The sequence below is a fragment of the Notothenia rossii genome, assembly GCF_949606895.1.
Source record: "Notothenia rossii genome assembly, chromosome: 4".
Classification (NCBI taxonomy): Eukaryota; Metazoa; Chordata; class Actinopteri; order Perciformes; family Nototheniidae; genus Notothenia; species Notothenia rossii.
Genome location: NC_136902.1, coordinates 15951596 through 15972476, shown reverse-complemented (window position 1 = coordinate 15972476; position 20881 = coordinate 15951596). Strand labels below are relative to the sequence as shown.

At 40.6% G+C, this 20881-nt stretch overlaps 2 protein-coding genes across 5 annotated transcripts; one reads left to right on the top strand and one right to left on the bottom strand.

Moving 5' to 3' along the window:
• Positions 1-2201: 2201 nt before the first annotated feature.
• On the bottom strand, positions 2202-4599 carry b3galt4 (UDP-Gal:betaGlcNAc beta 1,3-galactosyltransferase, polypeptide 4). The gene has a single exon (XM_079677406.1). The coding sequence runs from the start codon at positions 4227-4229 to the stop codon at positions 3117-3119; it is 1113 nt and encodes a 370-aa protein (XP_079533532.1). The 5' UTR covers positions 4230-4599; the 3' UTR covers positions 2202-3116.
• A 1759-nt stretch (positions 4600-6358) lies between these two features.
• Positions 6359-20732, top strand: nr2c2 (nuclear receptor subfamily 2, group C, member 2). 4 transcript variants are annotated; one of them, XM_079674532.1, is made up of 15 exons: positions 6359-6516; positions 8589-8673; positions 8953-9048; positions 9248-9448; positions 9898-10003; positions 10153-10332; positions 11057-11213; positions 11321-11411; positions 12365-12510; positions 13345-13522; positions 14835-14956; positions 15408-15547; positions 16756-16893; positions 17028-17133; positions 18288-20732. In XM_079674532.1, exons 2-15 carry the CDS (start codon positions 8614-8616, stop codon positions 18460-18462), a joined length of 1896 nt encoding a protein of 631 aa, XP_079530658.1. In that variant the 5' UTR covers positions 6359-6516; positions 8589-8613; the 3' UTR covers positions 18463-20732. The 4 variants fall into 4 exon arrangements, 3 of the variants coding, with proteins under 3 accessions (XP_079530658.1, XP_079530656.1, XP_079530657.1); XM_079674530.1 differs by lacking the exon at positions 6359-6516 and adding an exon at positions 8799-8881 and having other exon boundaries at positions 8613-8673; positions 8972-9048; XM_079674531.1 differs by lacking the exon at positions 6359-6516 and adding an exon at positions 8799-8881 and having other exon boundaries at positions 8638-8673.
• The last annotated feature ends 149 nt before the right edge of the window (positions 20733-20881 follow it).

Genomic DNA, 20881 nt, shown 5'->3' with positions numbered 1-20881 from the left:
CAGTAACTTGCTCTGAATTACTTGTAATGTGGTCGGTAAAAGTGACTAACAATCCCTCTTCCTCTGTGGGACATCATTGTTCCCCCTAATAGTCAGTGAGAAGTTGATGACAACTGATGTCTATCGTGTTGGATTTACAGCAGGGGTGTCAGAACTCAATTTTTTTACATTTTGTATCAAAGTCTGAAGTGAAAGAAAAAGAAAAGGAAGTGACATTTTGAAAAGAAAGGAACATTTTGAAGAAATTCAAATTCTGAAAAAAAAACGTGCTTCTGTAAATCAACATGTAACCGTATAATAACCCGCATGGGTTGTGGTATGTATTTGAATGGCTAAAAATGAACGTGCACTTCAAAGATAGTAATTTAATCTATTTAAGACTAATAAAAGAAGGGTTGAAAGAAAATAAATGCCATATATTTATATACAACTCCCTTACTCCTATTTAAAACACTTTTCCTCCCTTAGAAAGTGAGGCGCTGCACCCTGCTTCTCTGGGTGTCTCGCATAGACTATATACAAGGTGTTGGAAATAAAGTCCTTAGCGGTCCCCAGCGATGTCCAAAACGACAATACCGTTTCCCAGGTGGATAAGTAGGCCTAATTGAACCCAGTAAATCTTGCATAAGTGATCTTGATTTCAATTAGACTTAGACCATTTGTTTCCTAAAAAGGTGGCATCTGAATAGCAGTTTGTGCAATCACTAGCATTGATGACTGATTAAGAAAGAACAAGCCTTGACTCTAAAATAATACAAAATCAAAGTAATAAAGAATATGGATGGCATAACGTAATGTCAGGAGTCGGTGAGGACTCAATCACATCGTAGTGGTCTGTCAACCTCGAAATGATTGCTGGTTTGGGTTCACTAACATTGGTTTCGTTTGTAGTTTTAAAACGTTTGTGGATTTCTCTTCTAAAATAAAAACACATCAGGCCATCATAAGATACAATGTGGGTGGAACATTCTAGGCTTTATCCAAACACAGTGCTGCCAACACTCACGCATTGAGCGTGAGAGTCACGCAATTAACCCATATCTCACGCACTCACGCCACACTTGCCTTTCCTCACGCTAAGTTTTCGTCCAAAATAAATGTATATAAAAATAAAAATAAAGTTAAGGAATAGCAAACCGAGCGGTCTACGAAATGAGACGGTCTTATGGCTTAGTTCAGTAAAGTTGGAACGATATTGGGAGATTCTGATTTCGCGGATCAATAACTCATGAACAAAACGTTATTCAGACACAAATGACGTCTCCTAAGTAACGTAGTAAGGTTGACAAAGAACTACAGTCACATTTTGATTAAAAAAAAAAGCCAATATGCGCCGTCCTCCGAGCTGGACACGTTACATTGGTCTCTATCTGCAGCCGGAGAAGAGTGCTCAGGGACCGTCTGCAAAGTGCAACTCCGAAAAAAGAGAATACAATAATATTCAATCACTATTATACAGCTTATTACTACCAAACTCACTACACACATCAATAGTCTCCTGTGTGTCATACTACAGCAAGGAGTTTGGAAGAATATGCTTGAGAATAATTTGGGGGAATATTTATAATGTAAATCTTCAATAACTATGGCATCATCTTAAATAACTTTACTATTATACAGTATATTTCTACCAAACTCACTATTTGCATTGTTGTTAGCATCTGGTTAGCTTAACGGATATTAAAAGCTGTTTCTAAAACAAGGAAAGGGAGAGCTCTCTCCTGTCAGACTGAGAGATAACTACAGCTCAGTGAGGTAAGAGACTCTCTGTTTAGATAGTTCACTTTAGTCTAGTTATCTCAGTGGGTCTCAAACGTTTTAGTCACCATTTATGAGAATAAATGAAAAACAGTGATGAAATACTATATGACAGTAAAACAAGAATACAGTTTAAAAGGGATTTGTAAAATATCCATAAAGTAAAAGAAAATCTGTTTACAGTTATGTTTCATATGGGTGCTGAGAGATGTATCCTTAAATTCATTTTGCTCTCAAAATGCACCAGGTTGATGCATTTAACTTCAATATTTAAAAAAAGAAATCTTCCCGGGGGAGCATGCCCCCGGACCCCCCTAGAAGAGGTGAGGACCCCCTCCCCCACTTGTAAAATAGCATTTTACCTCTGCTTACATATATATGCCATTTTATATGCTGTGAGCTGATTATCAAGCCTTCATTGTATACAGAGACGCGGGTACACTGTGTATGTGCGTGTTCCACTGTAGCGCCTGGTACATTAATTGGAAACCAGTTTACATGTTCAATACATTTGTAACACTGTGCACAAGCTGAGCTCAAATGTAGTCAGCCCTGTCCAAACACATTGTGAAATGTTTGTTTTACTCCGACTAAATTAATTCCAAACGCTTCTTCACATTACAATGTTTAATCTCACTATTACAAACAAAGGTAATACAGCTTAACATTATCTGGAATACAGCTGTGTATCACATCAGTCAGTTTAATGTTATATTCTTAGATTTTAATAAATGAGGTGGCTGAATAACTGAGCTTTCACACACAGAAGTTCAATTGTAGCCTATCTGTTATCAGTCCGAATACACCCTATTTTCCATCGTGCAAATAATGGCAGATTGCACTACATCTAAGTTGTGACTTATTAATGTGTTGTAGGCCTACTTCTAATGTGTTTTGCAAGGTTCATGGAGCCTTAGTTTGATATCTATTGTAGGCTACTCTTGTTTAAAGCATCGTGCATTTAGGCATCATATTAAACTAATATCAAAAGTAGGCCTGATAAACTACACGGGTTGTATGAGGTAGCAGCATAGATGTCAGTTGAGTTCTGAGATCAGTTAAGCGGATGTATTTCCTGAATCAGCATGCTATGGTGTTGTTTGTTTTACGTTTAAAAAACGTGTGTAAAAACGAAAGTAATGTGTAACAGTCTACTGTGACATAGCCTACCACGAGCTGCGTTGTCCTCTTTTCTGCAAAAAAACCAAATAATTAAATAGGCCTAATTGTGTTTAAAAAAATAAAGCTATAAAAATACAGACATTTTACAGCCTGAAGAGCACGTGTGCTGTTCACAGTATTGAGGCACAGCCCCAATAAGTCCAGTTTTACTTTCTTCCTTTCCTTCTTATCCACCCTCACAAGCCCTGCTCCAGCCCCAGGGCGGTCCCCAGCATCGCCCTGACCTTGCAGAGCCCCAGAGAAGCCCGGATACCCAGCCAGGAGCAGGGCCGAGATATGTGGACATCAGCCCAGTAGTGCAGCATCTCCCTGGGTGGGACATGGTGGATGGACACCATGGCCTGATAGCAGCAGCGCCCGTACGGCACCCCTGGGCCCCCGGAGAAGAGTGGGCAGTGTGAGGGCAACACTCCAGCTGTCCGGGCACACAAACCAACAAACACGTCCTCAGGGGGCAGAGGTGTGGAAAGAGGTGACGCAGAGGCCGCCAGGGAAATCTTGAGCAGTGCGGAGCGGGACAGAACATAGGCTGTGCCACTGCAATAGTCCGGAAACACAGAAGGAGGGTAGGCCCCTGAAGGGAGGTAATGCTTGCCATCTGGGTCACGGTCCGGGGCCACGTGGAGATGCACCCTGCCAAGGTATAAGTCTCCTTGTTCGTAGGGGTTACGACTCCTGTTCAGGAAGTGCAGGAGGGCACTGGGATTGAACAGAACGTCATCATCCACTTTGGCCATGAAGTGGGCCTGGGGGCAGAACCTGCGGGCCCACCCCAGCAGGGACAGGGTTTTCAGGGTAAGGTTGGAGTAGGTGTCCAGAAAACGCCCCTGAATCAGGTCTCCTCGCTCCCTGGCCTCCTCGATCAGCAGCTTGGCCAGTCCGGGGTCAGAAGCTACCCCCACCATGAAGAGGGTCATGACGCGCAAGCCCCTCACCTCCACCTCCCCTCCCCAGGTGTCCCGGATGGCCTGGCGGGCCCTCTGGTTGGCAGGAGCCGAGGTAACCATGGTGATGAGGTAAGGCTTGGCACGCTGGCACATTAACGGGCTGGGCATGAGCAGAAACTCCTCGGGGCGGGTGGGGGGGACGCTCTGCGCGGGGATGATGGCTGCGTGCGGCTCCACCAACGTGTTCATGTTCATGGAGGTGACCCATGATTCGATGCAGTCCACAAAGAGCAGAGCCAGTAAGGTTAAGCTTGCTATCGCCGCGCACAGATAAGGCAAAACACCAAACCTGCCCCGCTTTCCAAACCGGGGCTTACATATCCACAGCCCCCGTCCGACCATGGCCAACCCCCACTACCGTTACAGGCAGCTCTGAGTCTGTAGAGCGCTCTGTCGCAGCTTGCCCCTCACTCACCGGTCCTCCTTTTCTTGTCTCCACGATTAAAATCCCTTTTTGGTCATTGGGTGTCCATCTCTCTTGGTCTTCTCGTTGCTCTGAGGTTTAGTGACGCGTAGCAGCGACTGGAGGAGGCTGCAGTGAGAGGAGCTGGTACCCTCGTGTTGATGCTGCAGCCCGGTCGGTCTTTACTAAAGCGGGGTTGCAGCTGCGCACATGAAACGGTCGATTCGGCAGCAGCCCGGAGCTGTTTCTGCCCTGCTTCTTTACAACCAAGTAGCTACAACTACTCTGAGGTCGATCATGACAAAAGGGAAAGTGTGTTAGATGATCATATGCCCTATGGTTAAAATCCTTCTTGTGTTTTTTTTTAGATGCCTCTGCTCTTGACAAATATATTAAGAGTTCCTGTCATCGGTAAACACAGTGCGACTTTACAACAGACGCAGGCTAATGTAACTGTCTTGTGGGCAAACCAGAAAGACACATTCCACGGGACATCTATTGTTCAAACGGTATTGATCATTTTTACCCCTTGCAGGAAGACTTCATTAGTACAAATATGTTTTCGTAAGATGGCACTGTTTGCGATCACCATGGCTATAGGCCTAGTTAAACTGTGGATAAACTGTAAACTGGGTGACTAACACACTATCAAGCCTACTATAGCTTAAGATTCCGATTAAAGCTGCAAGTATTGGCGTCGCATTTAGGCCTATACATTGATGGAGATCCAAAACAGGTGAGATCAATCAACTATAGCCAATGTTCCATCGGAGACGGTAAATATTATACAAAAGAAAATTATAAATATTCAACCCAAAGAAATATACATTTTATTGTAAGGATTACATTCATAACGGTCATTAGGTCCATTCTGAATCTCTGCTGCCGTGCTCCTATTGTTCTCCTGCACATTCAGTCGTATAGGGCCTACGAGGCTACCACACCTGGTGGTGCAGGGCGACATCTGGTGGTTATTCAGAGGTACCTTTTTTTCTGAGGCTGGACCATAACGTTCTAATTGTTTCCATAACATGGAGGGAGATGGTCATGTAAATGCAGGCAAATGGATAATGCAAATATGAATTGATTCTCGACTGCGGCTACGTGAGTGCACAACCTGAAATATTAGACGCAGACAGTTTAGGTAGACCTATTTTTATCAGGCCATATTTTACAAAAATGTACATGATAGGGAAAGTGCAGCAAACAAAGCCGCAATACCTTTCTTTTGTTTTAAACAAATGCTATTACAAATCACATGGTTGTTTTGGTTCGAGACTCCGTCAGAAAAAAGCACATCAAGATTAAAATAGTTGCATGTGACTTTGTGAGATTTTTGTGACTATAGGTGACATTTATTTTTCTTTATGTGAAGATAAACATATTATGTCGTACAAAGATTTGTGTCTAAAATCGACATTAACTCCTTTTCCTAATACCAATAAATAAACCTACACCTTTATTTTCATTTCAAACTTGAACTAATCACAATGTTTCCTTTCCTCAAAAGTCTATTGTTCTGGAAGGCTTAAAGTTTCCACATTTTTGTAAGAAGATTTACATTTGTTTGGCATTTACATGGCTGAATAAAAGCATTGGCTATTTGTCTCACTTTTTGTATTGTAAGGCTAAGCCTTCCTTGCTTACATTTTAACTTTTTAATTACAGCCCTGTAACAAAAACCATCTGTTTGAAAACAGCTTGTATTATTAAAGATAGCTATATATAGGCCTATGTCTATCTATACATATATAAACATATTTATTTAAAAATCACCCATAAAATCACATTTGAACAACAAATTCATTATTTAATTTCAAGGGTTTTTCACAAAATAAATCAATTACTTTTCAAAATAGGACATGGTTTGGGAATATACCATTGGAGCAAGGAATACTTAACAGACAAAAAAAATACTTGAGTCTGTCTCTTATTCGTCTGATAGTAGCTTACACTTTATTTTATTATGTTAATTATATAACATACAAGAAAAGTCATTCAGACACGATGACGTCAGTCCTGTCTGGCTCGCGCCAAGGGTGGGTGGGGGGTGTTGGAGGCGCGCGGGGACGCGACGGAGGAAGGAGGAAAAAAAAAACAACCTCAACCATCATCAACGCTGGCTGTGCGGGGTCACGAACTATGACCTTTAACAGAAGAAAACCAAAAACAAATATTTTATAAATTATCAAAGAGACCGAAATCTGTGAGCAGCGTTCCCCAGAGGTAAGTCTCAGTGACGGATTGAAAACCGTAGAAAGCTCGACTGAGATACCGGAAGATAAAATAGCGCAGCTAATCTCAGCTAGCATGTTAGCTAGCCGCTGCGGAGCTCCCTTCCTGCCCGACTCTGGCAGCTCGGGACCGGGCAGGGAGCGCAGGGCGGAGTCTGGCTCCGCTGACATGCTTATAATTTCACTAATTATATGTGACACTACCGTCGACTTATCCTGGACCGATCCATGCATGATACAATGACATATCCAGGGGAGAGGGCTGCAGACCGCTGCTAGTGTTGGGTTTGCTAGTGACTGCTAACATAGGAGAGCTGCTGCAGATGAACTCGACCCTTTTACCTTTGCCATCTCAGGGACATACGTGCTTTATAAAGACTAATACTTTATTTAACAAAGATGTATTTCTATACATGTACTACCAGCACAAAATCAGCCGGCTGCTCTATTGTCTGGAAATATAAGTATTGTAATATATTTATCACAAGGATGTGTTATTGGCTGACTGCCAGTTTGTCCATTTTGTTCTGTTGTGATGCGTTTGAGGACGGAGGAATTGATGGGCTCTCTGTTAGACCAATCAGTGAACAGTATAGAGCAGCTGGCATCCTCCCTTTGGTCAGTGAACATATAATGGAGCCACTGCAGGCCCTTTATACATCAATGTACTGCAGGCAATTAGATAGATAGATGATTTTTTTTGTGGGATTTATTAATCCCAAAATTGGGAAATTATTTGGTTTCAGCAGCAGTTTCAAGCATGACACGAGTTAAACATGTTTAAAAGATACAATAGGATACACATATAATACACAATCAAATTAACATTAGCTGCAAGAATATATAGTAAGAATAAAAATGAAAAATAAAAATAATCCGTTTGGTTTTGGTAAGTATTTATAAGGAAAAACCCCTTGAGATATACTCTCGTTCCCAAGGGGGTCAAGTACACAAAATATATATTTTAAAATAAAAAGATAATAAGGCGATATTGAATAATAAAAAAAAGATAAATAATAAGAGATACAAAAATCACAAGATCAAGCAGCGCAGGAAAACAAAGATATGTTTCATTTCTATTTTATAATATCACATTATTTTTTAAACAAATAGAAAGATGAGACGGTCAAATATCAAGTTATTATTTTTGCTTTTTACAAAACTATCTCATAAAAAGCAATACATTTGACAAAAGTTCAAACACATTGATTTCAGATTCTCCTGATAACTATTGCATAATGATTATTTTGGAGTAAAACCTTTTTTCTGTCAGTTTATCTTTCTGTGACTGATCAGAATTAAGTCGCATCTAAAAGGACACGGCAGGTTTTCTACCTAACAATAACAATGCAACCAAAGACAGAAAGAAAAGCAGGGCTGATCTACGTACTGTATGTCCATATTAAAGATGGTATATTTGTATGTAGGAACATCTGCTCTCCCCTTTGTTACAGTGCCATATTGGGTCATGTGGGTTCCCAGCAGACTGTAGTGTAATCTGGTTATCAACGGTCTCTCAAATCTCATGTCTAGGTCGCACTCAGAGGTCATTGACTCATCTTGCACATCACTGCAGTCATGCAAACGCTGGACTTTTCTGACAAAATATTTACCTGAGGTGTCTGCACAGAACAAATATCAAAGTATGTGAGATGTTTTGTAACACCGACAACCTAATGTTAATGCTGACATGTAAACATGAATAGATGTTATAACTATTTTGTATACTTTTATTTCTCTTATCATAAATAAATGATTGTATGTGTGAATGTATGATTTGATCCATCACTGATTATTCCACTTACTGGTCAAATGTAGAGACATGTGTTTTTCGCCCATCATGCCATTGAAAAGAAAAGTTATTTTATAGTGGCTGTAATTTTCCCTCATAAATGTCTCCTTAACAAGAGCTCGACAGACATCATAAAGATATATATATATATAGACATAAGCGTCTTTGGGTTCAAGAAAAGCGCTATAGAAATACAATTTATTATTAGTATTATTATCATTCCTTTTGGATTGTGATTTTCAGTGGTTGATTTTCTTCATATTTCCAAACAGACTTCACTGATGACCCTTCATCATCATGACCACCGGCCTGAATCTGCTCTCTCAGCAGAAAGTGGACTCTGAGCACGAAGCCGAGGTGAGAGGGAGATTTTCATGACGTGCTGGCAGTCTGAAGGTTTTTTAAAGTTAAAAATACTCTGGTGCTACTATCTTTGTCTGCGTGATTGGCGGATGTTACATTTGTTGTTGGTGTTTCCATAGGGACATACCTTCTGTAGACACTCCGACTTCTTTTCATACAAAACGATCTACGATTCACATGTGTATGCTGTAAATGGACTCAAGTAAGACACATTTGATGCAGACTTATAGATTATTTGTGTTGAAGCATGTCGAAATGTATTTTAAATTGTAGGTGTCATCCTCTCCTTCAGACTCAGTGATGGGTGAGTCTCCACAGCGCTTTCAGGTCCTCTCCACTGAACCTGCCACAGCGCTACAGCGAATACAGGTAACTCTCAAATTCTTCAGATGTGATCCTGCTGCTACCTGTTGAACTCTTTAGCAGCATCAAACTAGGCTATGTGACTCATCTCTCCCACCTTCAATGTCATTCTGCTCTTTTATTTTTTACTTCAACCCCATTGGACCATGTTCATTTCCACCTCCCTCTCTTTCTGTCTCCCTCTTACATCTCTTAACACTCTCAGATTGTAACTGACCAGCATACAGGTCAGAAGATCCAGATAGTGACAGCGATGAAGCCGTCCTCTGCTCCCGAACAGCAGTTCATTCTGACAACAGCTGACAGCTCAGGGGCCGGCAAGGTTATCCTGGCCTCTCCAGACGGCCACAGCACGAAGCAGCTCATCTTCACCGCTGCCGACAGCCTGATGCCAGGAAGGATACAGGTACAGTCCTCTCCTTCAGTCTGCACTCATATACTATGGTGATATGCATTCAGGGCTCTTTAGTCGTAGGGACCTGATCAGGGCTACAATGTATATCTCGTCTTACTTTGAATTTTTTTATCATGTGTTTTGTTTTTGAGATTCTTTTTATTCTGTTAAGGATTTGTTCTGTTGTTTATTATAAAGAACTTGGTAAATATGTTTTGAAAGGTACTGTGTATATTTATTTCACTGATTTCATTGATTGATTTCTTTATTTTCTTGTCATTCACACACATTGACACTCATGAGTTTACAAGACACTCAACAATAGAGTTCAGGAGGTCACATTCTTATTACAAAATCACTGTTTTGCAGTTATTTGTCATACTTTTCAGATAGCCATGATTATGACATTGTGTTAAGGTGAAACACAAGATAAATGGCCTGTGTTTGACTTTGCTGTTCAGATCGTCACAGATCCAGTGTCGATGGAGCGGTTGTTAGGGCAGTCCGGGGACCTGAGCCGACCGCAGCCTGTGGAGTACTGTCTGGTGTGTGGAGACAAGGCTTCAGGTACTGAGGCTTATAGTCAGGTGCATTACCCTGTGAGGACAAGGTCATGTGTCCTGACGCTAAATCTGAAAGTATGTTTGCTGCATATTGTCTGCAATCAAAGGTGGGCCAGTGACTCGCACACTCTGACCAGTTTCTCCTGTGATCAGGCCGTCACTACGGAGCAGTCAGTTGTGAGGGATGTAAAGGCTTTTTCAAGCGGAGCGTGAGGAAGAGCCTGACCTACAGCTGCCGCAGTAAACAGGACTGCGTCATCAACAAACACCACCGCAACCGCTGCCAGTTCTGTCGGTTGAAGAAATGCCTTGACATGGGGATGAAGACTGACTGTGAGTCTGAAGGCAAATCCAAGACACTATAGTAGAAAAACATGTCGACAAAAACACTCAGGTATCATCAGGGTGTCTGCAGGTTTGGAGAAGTATTAAAAAACAACATACATTTCACTAAAGAATCCTTAAAACCTAGTCTTACATTTTATACACAAAGTCTGGATGGGTCTATACTGCTTCTTTCGAGGTTTTTGAATGAAACATTGAAAGGTCTGAATGTCTGTCTTCTTATTATGCAACAACTGAATCCACAGTTTGTTGTTTGAACTAGCGTAGTGCCCATTCTGGCTGGCTTGTGCCATTGCTTCATGGTTCAATGCACCGTTTACACTAATCTAAGCTTAACGAGGGCAAAAGCTGGAGTAGTAAAAACGTTGTTTTAGGAAGGCTTAACGCCAACAATTGTGAATTAAACATTTTTGTTGGTTAAAATCATATACATTTTGATTACATCCAGAGACATATCAGAGATTTTGACTTTTTCACTTTTCAATGTTCTAAATATGTTCTAAATGTATTAGTATTCTATTAGTATTTTTGGATCACACAAAACCAAAAACAATCCTACACAGTCACAGTCTTATTTTACAAACTGTAAAGTTATAATGTAACTCAATATTGATCTGGAACGGAGTTTACATATTTTGTTTAATCATATTGGATTTAAAGAGACTGAATAGGCGTGCAAAAACTAAAACTTTCTCTTTTGGTTCATCCTCAGCTGTCCAGAGTGAGAGAAAGCCCATCGACGTGGTGCCCAGAGAGAAGCATGCAAACTGTGCCGCCTCCACCCAGAAGATTTACATTCGCAAGGACTTAAACAGTCCGCTCATCGCCACGCCAACCTTTATCTCCGATACAGAGACGGATGGCTCGAGGTCAGTGGGAATCAGACCTTTAGAGAAACCTCACACTCTGTTATTCTATCACTCACCTTGTACTGTGATGTAAACTGGATTCTGACGACGTTCTGTGTCTCCTGCAGATCCAGCCTGTTGGAGCAGGGCATGCTGGTGAACATCCAGCAGCCGCTCATCCAGAGTGATGGGACTCTGCTGCTGGCCTCTGACTCAAAGGTACAGCTGCTGCAGCACTTACTGTAATGATAATATATACCATTTGATATATATAGATCTGCCTGTCTGCCCTGCTGCCGCCTCCTCCTGCTAATAGAAGTATGATCCCTCAGGTGGAGATGTTGGACGATTTTGTTCCTTGTGACACTGTTACATTTTGTCTTAGCATAATGAGGGTCTAAAAAATAAGACTCTGAGCATTAAAACCTGTAAAGCTGTTTTTATTTCTCTTGTAATGTGTGTCACCTCACAGTGCATGTTTCAATCTGCTTTGCTTGTCAAAACATAATATTCAATGTTCATACTGAATGTAAGCAAGAAAACCAAGTTCCGTTTGTTCATTGAAAGTTCAAATAAAGTGTATTCAAACAAAATAACTGTGTCCTTAATGTTGACAAAAGGAGAGAAAGGCTGCCTTATTTACAATTCTACTATGAACAGAAAGTAGGAAGAACAAAATAAAAAATAAGGAGCTACAGTGGCTCAGATTAAGATTCAGATTGGTATCACATAAATCTAAATGCATACTACATTTTTAGGCCACAATATGTTAAATACTACCCCAATAACATTTAATCAACTCACTTCAGATCATTTGTATGCTTTGCTCCAGTGTAGGACCCCCTATTTCTATAGTGGATCCTGGTTCAGCTGACCTATTTGATGGAAATGATTCTACATTATTCTACTATTAATCTAGGGCGGTGGTGGCGAAGTCCATATCTTAGCTTGGCAACTGGAAGGTCACCAGTCCCGGAAAGACCAACTGCTACCGAGGTGTCCCTGAGCAAGGCACCATTCCCCACACTGCTCCCCGGGTGCCGTACCTAATGGCAGCCCACTGCTCCTATCACTAGGATGGGTCAAATGCAGAGAAACTGTTTCGTTACTAGTACCTGTACTACGTAATGACAAGTTCAATCTTCTTCTTCAATGTTTTCATTTGTCTTCAGATGGATCATGCGCACGGAGACTTGGGGACACTAGCCAATGTGGTCACGTCATTGGCTAGCCTGAGCGACTCACTCAGAGAGAATCTGAACAACGGTGATTCTTCAGACACCCAACATGAGGAGGAGTCTGCCAGCGAGATAACACGGTCAGTCAGTTTGTTTTGAGAGGTGTCTTCAATGTTGAAACAAACAAACAGGCAATTCAAATTCAAACATGGCTGCAGATCATTTTCTAGAATAATCTATTAATTGTTTACTGGTTTCATTTATTGTCATTAAATTATATGACAACACTGAGAAAACAGGAAAGCTTGAAAGCACTTTGTGCCATTGTTTTGCATAACCTCAATTCAATCAGGAGAGACAGTTTTGATTTAAGAATACATATTTATTGCCAGGAATACACAAATGAATGTGATGGAGTTTTGGCGATTAGGCCCACGTTGTGCAGGAGTATCATTCGGGAGGGGAGGAGCGATCCGATGAAATCCCCCGGGGTCTAGACACTGGTGGTGGTGAATGGATAGTTGGGTTCGATCTGAAGGGGAGTGGCTTAGCTTGACCCTGGATTCAGAGGGACGGGAGGTGAGAAGGGGTGGTGGAGGGTGGTGTGAAGTCACCTGGAATGACAGCTGTCAGAGGGGAGAGCAGATTTAAAAGGTTGAGTGGAGCGCTATGATAGGCTTGTGAGAATAGAGTGAAGTGATTGGTTAAGCTGGGGAGTGACGCCCCCGATCACTTATTGAGAGGAGAGAGAGTAGTAACATGGAAATAGTAAATGAATGAGTAAAGAAGGTCTTCCTGGTTGAACGTCATTGCAGCTCTATCTGGCTCCATATGTCAAGCTCGGATATCTAAAATTCAGTATTCTTGTCTACAGAGGCAAAAAAGATAAAACAAATGAGGAGACAAAGTTCTATTTCTGTTGCTGAGAGTCTTCTGTCAGATCTGTTAATGTGGTGTTTGTTTGTTGTGCACAGTGCCTTCGACACCCTGGCCAAAGTTTTCAACCCCTCTGAGGTCAGCATTAGACAGGGTCTGGAGGAGAAGCGGCAGTGTTTCAGTGGAACAACCATCCAGCTGATTGGTCGAGACCAGGAGACCCCCATCATTGAGGTGGAAGGACCCCTGCTCACAGACAGCCATGTCGGCTTTACGGTGGGTGGATGCAACTCAATGGCCCAAATAACACATCTGATATCAATTATTATTCATGATTTGTTATTTGTTATATACCAGGGGTGTCCGAACTATGGCCCGGGGGCCAAGTGCGCCCACGGACCATTTTGAATCGGCCCTCAGCAAATTAAAAAAGTATAATGGAATATGGCCCATAAATGAAACTTCTGCTTGTGTCGTCATTTGTTTTATCTGCTTGTCTTATATTGGAATTCTTAAATATATATGTTCAAATATATTACACAGTATTCATGTGTTAATAAGCCCAAGTTTCAAATATATTCAGTCAATTAAAGTTGGAAACATTTTCTAACAAATCTAAGTTGATAAGAAAAAAGCCCAATAATAAATGTACATAACAACCTTGAGATATACCCTTCATATACTTCCAATCTGAAGCTTCTGTTTTAAGGAATGAGCTGCCAACACAATAAATGAAACCTTATTGAAGTAGGCTGTTTTTTTCTTAACCCTTGTGTTGTGTTCGAAAGCTGTTACCGTTCATGGTGTTCGCGGGTCAATTTTGACCCATGATTTATCTCAGTCCAAAACACTCAAAAATAATGGCTATCATCCAATATTGTTTTAACTACATCATAACTAACTTATTATGCATTCATAACCGTACAATACTGTTGTAACTATATGTGATGCCCCCAACAAACATTACACCACATATTTAAGTAAAACCTGTGATTCAATTCACTCATTATATTTCCTATAGTGAAGACAGTGGATCATTACGTTATCTGACTATAATAGACTAATATTAGAATACAATTTCCCCCAAAATTTTTTTAATTATTGTTACAGTGGATGAAGGGGTGGGGGTGGGGTATCTAAAGTCAAAGATGAATCTTGATTGGGCCAAATTTGACCCCGAGTAACCCACAGCAATTGTGCCAGGTCTTCCCCGAACACCAAATTATACACTTTTTTAGAGACCTTCAGACTTGGCTAAAATTGTCAAAATCAGTTTTGTAGTGTTCATATAGCTGTTGCGGAGGATACCATGAAGCCTTGTTCCGATCAACAAAACATCAAGAATCATTTCCCTTCATTGGATTGATTTTTCCAGCTTCTAACTGAACTTCTGAGGCAATATACCTCACCTCTAGGAAGTGGCCCAGCCCTTCCAATCATTTTCTGTATGTGGCCCTCGTGAAAAAAGTTTGGACACCCCTGATTTATACAATGGTTTATTTACTTACAATTTTGAATTGTGTATAAGCTAAAGCCGTAGTCTGCAAATTATATTTCCCTCTCCTATGATCTTTCCTTCTTTGTCCAGCTGACCATGCCCAGCCCCATGCCTGAGTATCTGAACGTGCACTACATCTGTGAGTCAGCCTCCAGACTCCTCTTCCTCTCCATGCACTGGGCACGTTCCATCCCTGCCTTCTCAGCTCTTGGGTGAGAATGCATTTGAGACAGGAAGACTTAACTTAAACAGTTATTCTCCTTTTAGGAATGCAATTCATTGTTATTTGATTTTACCAGGAGAACCCCAATTTAGTTTTAGAATTCCTTTTATAAGAGATTTCTGGCCAAGGCAACACGTACAACGTTTACCATAAAAGGAACAAGCAACAAACTACATTAATAATGACATTAAATTATGAATGCACTTATAAGCAACACAACCTTCGTATTCACTGGTCAAATCAATTTGGTTTTTAAATGTTCAACGCTGAGAGAAATATTGAGTAAGGTGAGTCCCTGTAGCTCACACAACGATGAGGGTGCAACATGTTCAAAAGCACATTCACTAAAGACAATGTCTGTTTGAGAATGTTTCCAAAGGTTCCATTATTGCCTGTCTTCCTGCTCACACTTATGTATCTTCTGTCTCCGTCCTCCTCAGTCAGGAGGCGAACACCAGCCTGGTGCGGGCCTGCTGGAACGAGCTGTTCACTCTGGGTCTGGCTCAGTGCGCTCACGAGATGAACCTGTCCACAATCCTCGCCGCCATCATCAGCCACCTTCAGAGCAGCATCCAGGACGGTATGGACCTCAGACCTCGTCATCACTTCTCAGTAGGACACACACACATATATTCAGGAGTCAAGAAGTGGGATTTGATTCATATTTGAAGTTGGTTTCACTGCAGCATTATAAAACACACACACACTGTTACCTGTGAGACCTAGATGTGGCTATTTTTTTATTTAGCAGTTTGAATTTAGATGTGAGCGAGGGTTTCTCCTCCTTTGGCACCGTTTACACTCCTTCACTGCACCAACACAACCACTAAGCCTTATGGAAATGAATGCTTCTCCAATATGCAAATCCTAATTCTTTAGGTATTAGAAAGTGTCATTAACATGTACTTTATAAAGATGAATTACATTCAAAATGTGTCTACTGCCACTTCACAGAAGGTAGGAGGTTAAAGGTCCTCTGTTATCCAGTTGTTCAGGTTTAGTTAGGTAATTTTGGATACTACTAGAATACGTTTACATGCTCTTTTTCCGCTCATGATGCCTGCCTGCATATAGCTATATCAGAATCAGAATCAGAATACTTTTATTAGTCCCACGGAGGGGAAATGTGCGTTGTTACAGCAGGAAAACGAGCCACAGACAGCTTATTAGTTATGATAAAATATATAATAAAAAATTACAGTTACGTAATTTAAAAAAGTACACATCCTGTAACAGTTCTACGGATTTAGCAGCCAGGTATATATTACACAGTTATTAACGGCATCTGTATATATTGCACATAGGTGGTTGGTATTTAACAGCAGCAAGTTACACAATTTACAAAATACAAAATACACACCTTGTAACAGTTCTAAGGATTTAGCAGCCAGGTATATATTACACAGTTATGAACGGCATTTATATATTGCACATAGTTTGTTGGTATTTAGCAGCAAGGGGTGATATAGTCTGTGTTGTGGTGTGTGTGTGTGTGTGTGTGTGGGGGGGGGGGGTCAACTAGGGGCTGTGCTGGTTTGTATAGTCTGACCGTCCTGTCAATCACTCTGCAATCAAGCCCTAAATATTATGCTTGGCTGTAAGCTGAACTCTGGGCCAAACTGCTTTATGTTTTGCAACTGCCACCTCAGATTATCACCGATTTTAACAAAACATCAGTCAACATTCTTTGATATTGATATTTATTTTTGGTTGACGTGACACTCCAGGCAAGATTCATCTTAAAGTAAATAATGAAGCCTTCTTTATAAATCATTTTCGTTTTTCCAGAAAAGCTTTCGGGGGAGAGGGTGAAGCAGGTGATGGAGCACATCTGGAAGTTCCAGGAGTTTTGTAACAGCATGACGAAGCTGGAGACGGACAGCTACGAGTACGCCTACCTGAAAGCTATAGTGCTGTTCAGCCCTGGTGAGTGTCTGCTTTCCTGGTTAATGATAGGGATCATTCAAATCTAAAGATTTCCATGAAGGAGGGAGAGCGCTTTGAATAAATGACTTGTATTTGCATTTCGAAAATCAACAGTTGTTCTGTTTGATGATCAGATCACCCAGGTGTGGACAGCAGTGGTCAGATTGAGAAGTTCCAGGAGAAAGCCCTGATGGAGCTGCAGGACTACGTGCAGAAAACATACCCAGAGGAAACCTACAGGTACATTCTTACTTCCTGTCTGGACTGCAAGCATGTCAGTTTGTATGTCATCTGATACACTCTCATTTAAGTGAATGCAGCTTCGTAACCATAAGTGTTTATTTATGCACCAGCGCCAGACACTAGAAATCCAAAATACTGCAGAATACAGGGAGATTTTCCTCGTGACGATATCTTTATCAGCATTGTGTGAGCTTCTTTGGATCGAAATTAAATAGATGTTTATTTATATATAGAAAGTAAGGCACTCTAGCTTTGATCTGGTTTAATATCCTCCAGTTTAGAAATCCATTAAAATGAATAAATGTGGGGTTGCGGGTGGTGTTGAGTGGTACTTGAACGTATCGGTTTAATACATTTAATAATAATAATAATAATACATTTAATTTATATAGCGCTTCTCATCTGCCAAGACAAATCTCGAAGCGCTTTGTTTGAGCTCTGGAAGTAAAACAAAAGAGGTTGGTGTGGGGGAAACTTCTGAAGCAATTGGAAACAGGACTCAGAGAGACACGAGGAGAGCTGGAGCTTTGATGGCAAACACTGATGGTTTATTTATCATGTCACGGGCCACGGTTTGACCACACGATTGAGATGCCACAATCAATTCTGAAGAACTCTTCTGTAGCTTTGAGGTTTTAACCAGTTCGTAATAATCAACATTCTTTATCAGTGAGACTAAACAAACATGGACCCTGAATCTAACTAGAGCTGTCGTCCATAGAAAAGAATGTGCGCCAGGGAACCTCCCTTCCTAAAAAGAAGGGCTTCTAGATGTCCCTGAACAATCAACTATCTCATGTCAGCTTGTGTGCTCGGTCATAAGCTGGCAACAACAACGCGCCCAAGCTGCCCCTCCTTAAGAGAGATAGCAGCAATACCCAAGGCCGTAGACCTATGCCATCGGAAAGGAGACAGTGAGAAGAGGAAAGGATGAACTGTGTCAAAGGTTGAATACCTAAGCAAAGGATTCCCCAACAGTTGGTATTCACTTGTATAGAGGATTTAGTGATTTAGGATCTAGATCTAGTGTATAGGAAATGTAGTGTCTCTCTGGCTAACGCTGGAATGCTGGAATGCTATGGAACATATAAGAGCACCGCCTTTGCCAAACAGTGAACCCATGAGTTTAGATGAGTTTTCATGTCTCCCAGGTTGACCCGTATCCTGACTCGTCTCCCGGCGCTGCGCCTCATGAACTCGGGCATCACAGAGGAGCTCTTCTTCACTGGCTTGATAGGTAACGTCTCCATTGACAGCATCATTCCCTACATCCTCAAGATGGAGACGGCTGAGTATAACAGCCAGGACTCTGACCCCACAGACTGACAGCCAATCGCTCACGCACCAGGAACTTTTAGGATCCACTTCAGGTACTCTTATTTTTCTCTGGTGGGGTTTAACGTTGAACCCCACTCTAAAGCCCTGCAGCAGCCCCTTGTTTTATAACGATGCATGGTGCAAAGTCATTCAGGAATCCTCGATATATTAACATAATCTGGGATTGGAAAACCAGGATGACGCTTGGAATGTTCTCTGGAGCTAACGCGGTGCGGTAATCTTGAATTTCTGCCTCAGTCGCTCTGAACTGAATGGAAAAGGAATCCCTCTGCAGCTTCAACTGTGCTCCTCTCCTTTAATGACTTCATAGCACTTCAAGCTAAAGACACATGAGCTTTAACTTCTAAGCCTTTCCTATTGTTTCTGTTTTATCTAAGCCTTACCATGCTCTCATGTTGACCACATACGTAACTTACCATTAGCATGCAGATAACAGACTCTATCAATAAGCTGAAACAGAAATCCTGCTCTTGTGGAAGTGGAATCTCAGCTATTTCAAAGTCTAAAGACTAAAGTGATTTCCAGTACTCACTTTAAAAGTGTACTTTGAGCTATAAAGTGTTTGTTTATGTTGGTATTTGGTAACATTGGTGCAGTAAAACTAATATTTAAATGACCGTACTGTTGAATTGAGAATTCAGCCTTTTACAAAGATAACGTATGACTTCTCTGAATGTCATACAGTTCAGTGAGGAATCGATACACGCTTTGTAATAATTCCATCTTTTTTCTATTTTTAAACTGACAACATTGCCTCAAAGGTGTAATACATTCATGAGAATCTCTTTAAATACATAAAGAAAAGTTGGAATGAAACTCCAATCAGGTATGAAACTAACTCAAGCCTCAATTAATTCATACTCAAAGTTCTGTATTTATATGAGCTGGCGTCAACAGCATTTACCGACCATTCAGTGCATTACAACAAGACCAATGTCTGGTTGATTTTATTTTTACTTTTAACTTAAATGCACCTTCAGATTGGCCAAATTAGCAAGTTTCATCGAACCTTTTCTTGTTTTATTCTAAAAGACTTATCAGAGATGTACACTAATGTATGTCTTATCATGAATATGTTGCTAATGACCAGTGCAATCACCTGATCACTTTCCCTTTACGACAATCTATAACATGGTATTTCTGTCCCATCAGTGTCATGGCACTTCTTCTCAATCTGCTTGTATGTGTATTTATCATTGGCAGTTATTTCTTTTAAGGAATTATATTATGTTACATATTTTTGAGTTCAGAAATGTTACTTATGTGTAGCAATGCTACTGTTTTTGTACTTGTGTTTGCATTTGTTCTTTGCTTTGTGCACATCAATCAGCTTGTGTGGCGTTCCACTGTTTTCATGTTGACTAAACCTTTGTGTTTTATATGTTTTCTAAAAACTTTATTTTGTTGTAAACAAATGTGCTTGTTGCATACTAAGTGTACTTAAAGTACTTTTGGGCAGGTTTCCCTGATTTGAAAAAAAACCAAGATTTTTTGGGAAGCCATTTTCGAGTACGTTTTTTTATTTTAAAGACCTGCATTTTCTTTAAAGACTAAGAGTTGCATTGACTAACCCAATCCTCAATGGTTCAGAATCCACAGCGACATGAATGATAACAGGAATGTAAAGAGGTCAAAAAGGATTATGTCTTGAAAAGTAAATGTCAATTGTAATATTTTGGGTTTAAAACCCATACAAACTGTTTGTAAAGGCACTGTTGTGAAATGACCTTTGTACATGTAGTTTCATTAAAATGAGTGCATGTTGTTTGTAAGCCAGGTTTTATAATCTTGTCGCTGTCTGCCCTCATAAGGAGCATTGTTATACATTTTATAGTGCATTGCCGTGCATGAAGAAGTTGCTTAAGTGCATTTTATTAAATGCTTTATGAAAAATGTGTATTTAAATGTTGTGGCTTTAAAATATTAACCATAAGCAGCTCTTACATTACAGGATATTACATCAGATTTCTATTCTTGAGCTTTGTGGCTTGAGTATCCTATGTTAACATTTTATACCATGTTAATGTTCTTGGTTTTTTATGCTTATGTGAAATGCATTTCTTCAAACATTAAGATTTAGAAACCACATAAATGTTTTGCTCAAGTTTGTCACAACCCCACATTTCTACCTCACACCAATGAAGATGTAAAACATGCATAATCGACTGAGCTCCTGTATCAGCATTCCAGTCTCTGAGGCTTGCTTCTCTGAAGCCACATGCTATAAAAAGAAATAAACAATTCATTATGAAATATGACATGACTGAGTTTATTATTGCTGAAAACGTAAGTATGACGCTTGCCAACACCTGGATATTACAGAGTTTTCTCTCATGTACTGTAACTAAAGCTTGGTCAAGGACAACACAAAAACACAACTCAAACTATCATTTAGAGAAACCTGTCA

Coding starts and splice junctions, on each gene's coding strand:
- b3galt4 (XM_079677406.1), bottom strand. CDS start 4,229: ATGGTCGGACGGGGGCTGTGGATATGTAAGCCCCGGTTTGGAAAGCGG.
- nr2c2 (XM_079674532.1), top strand. CDS start 8,614: ATGACCACCGGCCTGAATCTGCTCTCTCAGCAGAAAGTGGACTCTGAG. Junction 10,333..11,056: donor CATGGGGATGAAGACTGACT/GTGAGTCTGAAG, acceptor GTTCATCCTCAG/CTGTCCAGAGTGAGAGAAAG. Junction 11,214..11,320: donor ACAGAGACGGATGGCTCGAG/GTCAGTGGGAAT, acceptor TGTCTCCTGCAG/ATCCAGCCTGTTGGAGCAGG.